The sequence below is a fragment of the Neoarius graeffei genome, chromosome 18, assembly GCF_027579695.1.
Source record: "Neoarius graeffei isolate fNeoGra1 chromosome 18, fNeoGra1.pri, whole genome shotgun sequence".
Lineage (NCBI taxonomy): Eukaryota > Metazoa > Chordata > Actinopteri > Siluriformes > Ariidae > Neoarius > Neoarius graeffei.
In genome coordinates, this window is record NC_083586.1 from 37,104,044 (window position 1) to 37,115,921 (window position 11,878).

The window sequence follows — 11,878 nt, forward strand, 5'->3', positions numbered from 1 at the left end:
CGAATAGTCACCTGGCTCAGCTGCCCCACTGCCTTTGCTAGTACCTGCTGCATATCCGAATCTTTTTTAAAATATTTATGCAGTGAGCCCCTGAGTCTCTTGGTTTCTTCCTCTCTTTTTCTCTTTTCTTTTCTGTGCTCCTGACTTGTGCATGTTGGCAAATGGCACGCACGCTGATTGTCGAAGCGCTATGATCGAACGATGTCGTTTTTTTCCCCTTAATCAAAGAGTCAGACCAAACCATTTTTGCATTAGGGGTGGTAGGGGCTTCTTGACGCCTTTTTCAAAGACAATAAAGGCAAAAGATCTAGAAATCATTTATTGAATGCAAATATAGCACATTTCTCCCCCAAATCAACACATTTTGAAATGAAATAAAATAATCGCAACTTCATGAGAGCCCAGTTCTGGGCCCTCCCCATTCCTGGGCCCGGGACAACATACCCGTTTGTCCCCCCCTGTCGGCGGGCCTGTATATATATATATATATATATATATATATATATATATATGTGTGTGTGTGTGTGTGTGTGTGTGTGTGTGTGTGTGTGTGTGTGTGTGTGTGTGTGTGTGTGTATATATATATATGTGTGTGGGCGGCGCGGTAGTGTAGTGGTTAGCGCTGTCGCCTCACAGCAAGAAGGTCCTGGGTTCGAGCCCCGTGGCCGGCGAGGGCCTTTCTGTGCGGAGTTTGCATGTTCTCCCCGTGTCCGCGTGGGTTTCCTCCGGGTGCTCCGGTTTCCCCCACAGTCCAAAGACATGCAGGTTAGGTTAACTGGTGACTCTAAATTGACCGTAGGTGTGAATGTGAGTGTGAATGGTTGTCTGTGTCTGTGTGTCAGCCCTGTGATGACCTGGCGACTTGTCCAGGGTGTACCCCGCCTTTCGCCCATAGTCAGCTGGGATAGGCTCCAGCTTGCCTGCGACCCTGTAGAAGGATAAAGCGGCTAGAGATAATGAGATGAGATGAGATATATATATATATATATATTAGAGCAAAGAACATAAAATAAACAGTCAAGGGCACTTGAGGTATAGCAGGTAAACAAGAAATAAGCAGTATAAACAATAAACTAATAGCTGTTAAGGTGAGGTAGTGCGGAATAGTGCAAATGAGCGAGGTAAAGTGAAATATGCAGACCCTGAGTTCAGTGTGCGAATGAATGTTGAGAGAGAGAGTGTGTGTGTGTGTGTGTGTGTGTGTGTGTGTGTGTGTGAGAGAGAGATGTGTTAGGACAGGACAGTCCTGGTAGATTGATTACAAAAAAAAAGTATTGCATCTTTTAATTGCGAGCTTCTCTTTTGCTTATTAAGTTGAAGTGGTGTCCAGCTCGCTGCCAGACGTATACGTGGAAAAGCTACTGGACTTTGTGGCCTCTTCTCTGGAGAAGTCCAGGCACCTGCATTTCTACCTGACCTGGGTGCACAGCCTCCTCACCTTACATGGGCAGAAGCTCAAGAACAAGTAAGGAGGACCCTTAAAGGACCCTTGTTAACATTTGCATATTTTCTTGTTAGCAGAATCAAAATGTCTCTTCCAAAGGTACAGCATATACAATAACTTGTCATATCAAGTAATCAGAGTCCAACCTACCAGGAAGTGAATGAAGTATTAACTCAAATGCATCATGATTCCACGTCATAATCTGATTTTTTTTTTTTTTTTTAGTCTGAATATCAAATGGTTTAAGGGTCACTAGATTACATTAATGGCATTTCGCAGACGCTCTTATCTGTAACATGCCCAGAGCAGCTTTGGATTCGGTGCCTTGCTCAAGGGTACTTCAGTCATTCCTGCTGGTCCAGGGAATCAAACCGGCAACATTTTGGTCCCAAAGCTGCTTCTCTAACCATTAAGCCATGGCTTCTCCTATATGTACACATTACATAGGTCTCTTTGATAATAGAACACTGTATGGCCAATAGAGTATGTATTTGAGATTCAGCTACAGTATCAGTCAAAAGTTTGGACACAGTTTCTAATTAAATGTTTTTTCTTTATTTTTATTAATTAAAAGACACTTCATGTCTTCAGGTAATGATGGATGTCATTTCTCTTTACTTAGCTGAGCACTTCTTGATATAATATGGATTAGTAGAGTTGTTGAATAGGTCTATTTACTGTATTTTTATTATTTACTATTTACTGTTTGATCTCAAACACATTAAGAAGGCAAGAAATTGCACTAATTAACTTTGAACGAGGCACCTGTTAATTGAAAAGCATTCCAGGTGACGACCTCGTGAAGCTGGTTAAGATAACGCCAATAGTGTGTCAAGTGTCATCAAGGTCAACGGTGGCTACTTTGAAGAATATAAAATATGATTTTATTTATTTATTTATTTATTTATTGCCACATAATTCTATATACGTTCCATGGTTGGAGCTAAACTCTAGGGTTAAACCCTAACCCATGTGTTTAATTAACCTGTTGGTGCACCAGCCAAAAAAGAACGTGGTCATCCATCCAAATTCAGGTGTTTTAAATCTACAGATTTGCACATTTTAATCACAAGGCAAATGGTGAGTGCTTACTAAAAATAACTACAGAATTTGTTCAAAGGCTTTTCTACGAGTTCACGGATGTGTATACACACTGGATGGGTAGGAATGTGGACCATTCTGCACGTATAAATCAAGTCTTTATGCAGCTGAGTTTTAATTTGAGCATGACAATGTCAATTTGAAACAAGAAAAAGACAAATTTTACGACGCCAGTGCATAACTCTGTAGAAAAGTCTTTGAACAAATTCTGTAGTGATTTTTAGTAAGCACTCACCATTTGCCTTATGATTAAATGTGCAGATCTGTAGATTTAAACACCTGAATTTGGTTGGAGGACCACGCTCTTTGATTACTAAATATGAACTACTAACATTAAAAAAATGTATTAGTAATTACTATAAATTACTATTTTATAGTAATTTAGTAATCACCATCATCTTTTTATACGTCAAACAACCCAAAATGTTTAGGAAATGTTTCATTTGACGCCTGTGAATACAGCACAAGATAATGAAATGCGTAACTGTGGATTTTTTGCACTTGAATACCTGAATATTACAAAAACTAAAATAACACTGGAGTTGTAAAATTTGTCTTTTTCTTGTTTAAAACTGACATTGTCATGCTCAAATTAAAATTCAGCTGCATAAAGACTTGATTTATACGTGCAAAATGGCCCACATTCCACATTAGCACTGTCGCCTCACAACAAGAAGGTCCTGGGTTCAAGCCCAGCAGCCAACAAGGGCCTTTCTGTGTGGAGTTTGCATGTTCTCCCCGTGTCCACGTGGGTTTCCCCCACAGTCCAAAGACATGCAATTAGATTAACTGGCTACTCTAAATTGCCCATAGGTGTGAATGGTTGTTGGAAGCCCAGAAATGGGAGGGTTGTGGCAGGAAGGGCATGCGGCGTAAAACTATGCTCCAATTAATATGACGTGGATTAATAGGGTCCACATGGACCCCGACTTGGCAACAGTGCTGGACAAGGGTGATGATGATGATGATGATGATGAGTGGTGGCTCAATGGTTAAATCTCTGGGTTATTGGTCATGGGTTCAAGCCTCAGCAGTGACAAGCTGCGACTGTTGGGCCCTTGAGCAAGGCCCTTAACCCTCTCTGCTCCAGGATCATTGTCATCTACCTCATTGTCGTACGTCGTTCTGGATAACAGCATCTGCTAAATGCCAGTGATATAATTTAGTGTGCTTGATTAGATCACAAATTAATGGCACAAGAAATATAACTGTTTTGATTAAATATCTAAAATGTGAAATGATCCCTTGTGATGGTGTCATTAGCATATTAAGTATTTGCATATTTAACCAGCATATTTGATTGACAGGTCATCAGCAGTACTCCCGACTATACAGCAGCTGATCAAGAGCAGCCAGAAACACCACGATGACCTCTCCAAACTGTGAGTCCAGAAACTCCACTGACACAAAAACATATAAATTATACTCAAGCGCTCCAAACTAAAGAGCATCCAGGCTCCAAGCTTGAATTTCATTGAAAGCCTAAAGTATAGTACATACAAGTGATATATAGTTGCTACTATACAGTGGTGCTTGAAAGTTTGTGAACCCTTTAGAATTTTCTATATTTCTGCATAAATATGACTTAAAACAACATCAGATTTTCACACAAGTCCTAAAAGTAGATCAAGAGAACCCAGTTAAACAAATGAGACACAAATATTATACTTGGTCATTTATTTATTGAGGAAAATGATCCAATATTACATATCTGTGAGTGGCAAAAGTATGTGAACCTTTGCTTTCAGTATCTGGTGTGACTCCCATGTGCAGCAATAACTGCAACTAAACGTTTCCGGTAACTGTTGATCAGTCCTGCACACCGGCTTGGAGGAATTTTAGCCCATTCCTCCGTACAGAACAGCTTCAACTCTGGGATGTTGGTGGGTTTCCTCACATGAACTTCTCGCTTCAGGTCCTTCCACAACATTTCGATTGGATTAAGGTCAGGACTTTGACTTGGCCATTCCAAAACATTAACTTTATTCTTCTTTAACCATTCTTTGGTAGAACGACTTGTGTGCTTAGGGTCGTTGTCTTGCTGCATGACCCACCTTCTCTTGAGATTCAGTTCATGGACAGATGTCCTGATATTTTCCTTTAGAATTCGCTGGTATAATTCAGAATTCATTGTTCCATCAATGATGGCAAGCCGTCCTGGCCTAGATGCAGCAAAACGGGCCCAAACCATGATACTACCACCACCATGTTTCACAGATGGGATAAGATTCTTATGCTGGAATGCAGTGTTTTCCTTTCTCCAAACATAACGGTTCTCATTTAAACCAAAAAGTTCTATTTCGGTCTCATCTGTCCACAAAACATTTTTCCAATAGCCTTCTGGCTTGTCCACGTGATCTTCAGCAAACTGCAGACGAGCAGCAATGTTCTTTTTGGAGAGCAGTGGCTTTCTCCTTGCAACCCTGCCATGCACACCATTGTTGTTCAGTGTTCTCCTGATGGTGGACTCATGAACAGTAACATTAGCCAATGTGAGAGAGGCCTTCAGTTGCTTAGAAGTTACCCTGGGGTCTTTTGTGACCTCGCCGACTATTACACGCCTTGCTCTTGGAGTGATCTTTGTTGGTCGACCACTCCTGGAGAGGGTAACAATGGTCTTCCTCCATTTGTACACAATCTGTCTGACTGTGGATTGGTGGAGTCCAAACTCTTTCAAGATGGTTTTGTAACCTTTTCCAGCCTGATGAGCATCAACAACACTTTTTCTGAGGTCCTCAGAAATCTCCTTTGTTCGTGCCATGATACACTTCCATAAACATGTGTTGTGAAGATCAGACTTTGATAGATCCCTGTTCTTTAAATAAAACAGGGTGCCCACTCACACCTGATTGCCATCCCATTGATTGAAAACACCTGACTCTAATTTCACCTTCAAATTAACTGCTAATCCTAGAGGTTCACATACTTTTGCCACTCATAGATATGTAATATTGGATCATTTTCCTCAATAAATAAATGACCAAGTATAATATTTTTGTCTCATTTGTTTAACTGTATTCTCTTTATCTACTTTTAGGACTTGTGTGAAAATCTGATGATGTTTTAGGTCATATTTATGCAGAAATATAGAAAATTCTACAGGGTTCACAAACTTTCAAGCACCACTGTATTTTTTTTAGTAGATTGTTAACACTAAGCACTTTACTTGACAAATGAAGTCCATTCTTTAACCTCTTAAACCAATGGTGTTTTCCTCCAGCTGTGACTGGAACACGTACACTATTCGCTATGCCATGGCTCTGTCCAAACAGAGAGGGATGAAGAGGATGGCGACGGATTCCCTCTGTGAGGAAGAGGAGGATTCTTCAGAGGTCATGGGTTTAGAGGATGAAGAGGAGGATATGATGACTGAGTCACTCATAGTGGAAAACTGACTGGAAAAAAATAGTATGAAAATAATTTGAACCAAGAACTGCAAGGAAAAGATGTGAAATCTGGACTGGACCAGTTTAAATGGAACTGTCTTTTCAGCCTCATGAACATCCACTGAATATCTACTGTCTGAACCTATTCATCATCTTTTATACGTGTTGATAATAGGATTTACCACCAGTAATTTTATACAGTAAGTTTGTGTGTAGAACAGGATTAAAAATACTTCAACATATTTTTACATTTTGGCTTTTTGTCTGTTGGTGTTTTTGTTGTTCTCTGTATTTTGAGTGAAAAGCTCCACCCCTGATAGGCTGGCTCTTGTGTTGTATATATTTTATTTGGCCAAACCAAACAAAAAATTTCTCTCGGATATACCAAAGTTTCATTAATCCTGATTGATTTTGTACTCACAATGTACGCTGATGAATCGCCTCGAAAGTGCCAGGTACCATTTAGTGACGCCCACAAAACTCCATTAAAGTTCAAGCTGAGACCTCATCTCATAATTGTCATTATCTGTAGCCGCTTTATCCTGTTCTACAGGGTCGCAAGCAAGCTGGAGCCTATCCCAGCTGACTACGGGCGAAAGGCGGGGTACACCCTGGACAAGTCGCCAGGTCATCACAGGGCTGACACATAGACACAGACAACCATTCACACTCACATTCACACCTACGGTCAATTTAGAGTCACCAGTTAACCTAACCTGCATGTCTTTGGACTGTGGGGGAAACCGGAGCACCCGGAGGAAACCCACGCGGACACGGGGAGAACATGCAAACTCCGCACAGAAAGGCCCTCGCCGGCCACGGGGCTCGAACCCGGACCTTCTGGCTGTGAGGCGACAGCTCTAACCACTACACCACCATGCCGCCCAAGCTGAGCACTGAAAGTACAAAATGAGGCCAAGTAAAAGAATTTGTCAGAGGAAGAAGGGGAAGTTATTTTGATTTGTTTCTTCATCAAAAAAAAAAAGTTATGTAGCAGCATAATGGCATCTGAAAAGCTAAACTTAGACAAATTGCCGAAAATATGACGATCTGAATTAATTAAGGTGAAAAGAAAAGGGCTTGTATCAAGAAGATAGCAGGTCTATTCTTTTTTTAAGTATGCTAAAAACATTTAATTCGTCAGCAAACAAATGTGATTGGCAGTGTCAATGAAAATGAAATACGCCATGTATTTGTTCAAAGCCTTTGTCTTACAATCGACACTAAGAGTAATTTAGACAAAAATCTGACAATGCATGCATCCATAAATGTAACACAAATGTGTGTGTGTGTATAAATATAGCCAAATATGAAACTTCTGCAACTATTAGAACTAGTTAGAAGCCAGTAGTATAATGAATAAGGCATAATATTACTTGTACAAGTCAGTGTTGCTGCTTTGATGCAAAGAAAAGGACATTACAAACGTCTTAGACATTGCGTTATTTCTAGCAATTCTACTTGAATGAAGCGAATGCGGAAACTACAGGGGCATTTCGCTCCTCAGCGTCGTTGGTAAAGCCTTCACTGATATTATCCTGCAAAGGCTGAAAGTGTTAGCAGAATGGATATACCCAGAGTCACAATCTGGGTACCGTAATATTGGAGGTACCATTGATGGTATCTTTACTCTTCGCTACCTGATGGAGGAGTCTAGAGAGGTCTCTATATAGCATTAGTGGATTTTGTGAAAACGTTCAACACTGTAAACTGCGAACTGCTTTTCATTATTCTGAGAAAGCTAGGCTGTCCACCAAAGTTCCTAAGGATCATGAAGAAGCTGTACTATACTGATGTAAGTGCCAGAGTCATTGTTGATTGAGAACTGACAAGAGCCTTTGAGTACAATAGTGGCGTTAAACAGGGCTGCAAGTTGGCTCCTACACTTTTTGGGATTTACGCAGCAGGCTTACTGCAGCTCGCTTTCAAGGATATCAAGCACAACTACAGCGTACAAGTTAGATTTCGGTATGACGGTGATCTTTTTGATCTACGTAGGCTTAAAGCAAAGACTAAAGTCCTCACTGCGTTCTTTAGAGAGGCTCAGTATGTAGACGACATCACAATCTTCAGTGATTCCCCAGAAGGTTTGCAGTCACTGCTGTCCCCATACAACGATATCTCTAGTCGCATAGGTCTACAGATCAACAAAACAACACCACAGACCATGTGTATAGGTGACCCTGCTGAGTTCTTCATAGGTGGCACAAAGCTTGCTAATGTCAATCGTTTCAAGTATCTCAAGGCAAGGCAAGTTTATTTATATAGCACATTTCATACACAATGGCAGTTCAGTGTGCTTTACAGAAGTAAAAACAAAAACAGTAAACAATAGAGAAATAAAATTACATAAAATAATTTTATTTTTATTCTAAAACAATTAATTAAAAGAAAATAATAAGAATTAAACAATAGTAGAAATAAAATAATAAAATGAAGTAGTAGTTCAAATAGGCGGAGAAAAAAAAAGAAACCAGCAGAATAGAATAAAGAATAAAATAGAATAAAGTTAAAATTAAAGTGAATTTAAAACATGCAGAGAAAGTAAAGATTATAAAAAATGTAAAGAAGACAATATTAATTATTTAGCAGAAAGCATCTGAAAACAGCTTGGTCTTTAACCTAGATTTGAAACTGCCAACAGCAGGAGCATTTTTAATGTCCTCTGGCAGTTGGTTCCATAGCTGTACTGCATAGTAGCTAAAAGCTGCTTCACCATACTTTGTTTTAACAACTGGTTTTAATAGTAAATTTTTCTGTTTTGATCTGGTAGATCTGATTGGGTTAGGCCGCTGCAACATATCAGAGAGGTAATTGGGCCCTGTACCATTTAGAGATTTGTATACCAGCAGCAATACTTTAAAGTCAATTCTGTAGCTTACTGGAAGCCAGTGAAGGGACCTTAGAATTGGAGTAATGTGCTCTGTTCTTTTTGTTCGTGTGAGAACCCTAGCTGCTGCATTTTGAACCAGCTGAAGTCGTTTGACGGGTTTTTTTGGCAGGCCTGTGAAAAGGCCATTGCAGTAATCAACCCTACTAGAGATGAAGGCATGTATTAGTTTTTCCAGATCATTTTTGACATAAGTCCTCTTAGCTTGGAAATGTTTTTTAGGTGATAAAATGCCGTTTTAGTGATTGCTTTCATGTGACTGTCAAAGTTTAGCTCGCTGTCAATGAAAACACCAAGATTTTTAACCATTTCTTTAGTTTTAATCCTTTTTGTGTCAAGAATAGTGGTAATCCTGAGTCTTTCATCTTTTTTTCCAAATAGAATTACTTCTGTTTTATCTGTGTTCAGCTGAAGAAAATTTTGTGACATCCAGCTATTGATTTGATCGATACACTGGTAGAGACATTCAAGGGGGGCATAATCATTAGGTGATAGAGCAAAATAAATTTGGGTGTCATCTGCATAGCAGTGATACAAAATTGAATTTTTATTGATAATTTGCCCAAGTGGGAGCATATAAAGGTTGAAAAGTAATGGTCCAAGAATCGACCCCTGGGGGGCACCACAGGTCAAGGACATTGACGTTGAGGAACAATTTCCCAGGGTAACAGAGAAGCTTCTATCTTTTAAGTATGAATTTAACCAATTGATAACTTTACCAGTCAATCCAACCCAATGTTCAAGTCGATATAGCAGTATGTTGTGATCAACAGTATCAAAAGCTGCACTGAGGTCCAGTAATACCAGGACCGATGTTTTGCCTGCATCAGTATTAAGACGTATGTCATTTATAACTTTAATCAGCGCTGTTTCAGTGCTATGATTGGCACGAAAACCTGACTGAAAATTATCAAAACGGCTGTTTGCTATCAAGAAGGCAGTTAATTGAAGGCAGTTAACAGAAACAGATTAAAGACAATTTTTTCAAGGATTTTCCCAATGAATGGTAAATTTGATATTGGCCTGTAGTTATTTAATACTGAAGGATCCAGATTATTTTTTTTAAGAAGGGGCTTTACAACGGCTTTTTTTAGGGACACAGGAACAACACCAGTCTCCAGGGATGTATTTATAATTTGAAGCACATCTGTAATTATAAGATGAAGAACAGACTTAAAAAAGTTGGTGGGCAGAATGTCCAATTCAGATGTTGAGGAACTGAGATTTTGTACAGTTTTTTCAAGAGTCTCATAATCAATTAAACAAAATTCTGACATTGTGTTGAAGTTATCTATCTGTGTCATTGGTGATTGCAGTTTTTCAATTTTTTGCAACTGAGATATATTATGAGGAATATTCTGCCGTATTTTATCAATTTTACCTTTGAAAAAGGATGCAAACTCATTGCATTTATTAACTGAGAGAAGTTCAGGTGCTAATTGTGGTGGGGGATTAGTTAGCTTCTCTACTGTTGAAAATAGCACACGGGCATTGTTCATATTCCTGCTGATGATGTTGGAGAAGAAAGACTGTCTTGCTTTACGAATTTCATAATTATAATTACAAAGCATCTCTTTATGGATTTGATAATGAATGTGAAGTTTAGATTTGCGTCATTTTCTTTCAGTCTTTCTACATTCTCTCTTTAGCAGTTTAACAGCCGGGTACTGCTTCCATGGTGCTTTCTGCTTATCGTTGACTCTTTTGATTTTGAATGGAGCAATATCATCCATAATTTGGGTCATATTTAAATAAAAAAATTCCAGTAAATTATCTACAGAGTCTGACATTTTGGTTGAGTTCTGAGAGAGAGCTTGCTCAAAGAGAGCACATGTGTTGTCTTTTATGACTCTCCTACCTATAGTCGTTGAGCTGTTCTGAATGTGAGGAGACAGAGAAACATCAAAGAAAACACAGAAATGATCGGATAAGGCCAGGTCAACAACAGTATTAGAAACAGTAAGACCCTTTGTGATGACGAGGTCAAGAGTATGACCACGAGAGTGGGTCGGCCCCTGTACATGTTGTACTAGGTTGAAGTTGTCAATAATTGCAAGTAGTTCTTTGGCATAAATGTTATCAGTATTATCTACATGCAAATTAAAATCCCCAGATATAATAAGACAATCAAACTCTAAGCAAATGACTGATAACAGTTCACCAAACTCTTCAAGAAAGACTTTGGCTGAATGTCTCGGAGGCCTATAAATAGTTAATAATAATAATATGTTAGGAGAGCATGTAACAAGTGCACATAAGTGTTCAAAGGACATAAAATCACCAAGTGAGGATTGTTTACATTGAAAAGAGACTTTGAATATATTTGCGATCCCTCCACCTTTCCCTTGTCGGGTAACATTCAAAAAATTAAAATTTGGGCCAGGAGTTATGTTACCAGCGACTGCTCTATGAGGGAGGAACTTGCATGCCACATCCAAGCAACATCATGTGCATTTGGTTGTTGGCATAAAAGGGTCTTTGGCTCTCGCGACTTAATGACCACGACCAAAGTAGCTGTGTTTAACCAATGCTTACTGCCACTTTTATTGTACGGTAGCGAAACATGGACACTCCATCAATACGAGATCAAGCAACTCCGCAAAATTCAACAGCGCTATCTCCGTCTCATTTTAAACGTGAAATGGGATCACTTTGTCAGCAACGAAGAGGTCCTAAAGCGTGCGGGAGCTGAGGACATCAAAACCATTCTAGTCCACAGTCGCCTACGCTGGTTTGGCCATATCTGTCGGATGGACGATAACGGACCTCAAAAACAGCTCTTGTTTGGTGAACTTGTTCATGGCTGACGTCTGGTCGGTCATCCACTGCTTAGGTACAAGGACACATGTAAATCAGCATTGAAACGTGGGGGTGTCCTCAGCAACTGGCAGGCCTGCGTCAGCAATAGGACAAAGTGGCGGAAACTAACTACAACAGTGTGCAAAAGTTTGCATAGAAAGAGGACAGCCAAATATGAGAGGAGGAGGTTGATCAGAAGGAAGAGAAGAGATCTGTGACTTTACCCATCTGCGGGTATGACATGGGAATTTTCATGGT

General features: G+C 39.6%; 1 protein-coding gene across 1 annotated transcript in view; it reads left to right on the forward strand.

Annotated features, from left to right (window-relative positions):
• pwp2h (PWP2 small subunit processome component) overlaps positions 1 to 6,179 on the forward strand; it is a 79,226-nt gene extending 73,047 nt beyond the window's left edge. The window contains exons 19-21 of the mRNA XM_060898760.1: positions 1,315 to 1,465; positions 3,853 to 3,927; positions 5,766 to 6,179. Of these exons, the coding sequence (XP_060754743.1) occupies positions 1,315 to 1,465; positions 3,853 to 3,927; positions 5,766 to 5,940 (401 nt within the window). The 3' untranslated portion in view covers positions 5,941 to 6,179. The remainder of the gene's footprint in view (positions 1 to 1,314; positions 1,466 to 3,852; positions 3,928 to 5,765) is intronic.
• The last annotated feature ends 5,699 nt before the right edge of the window (positions 6,180 to 11,878 follow it).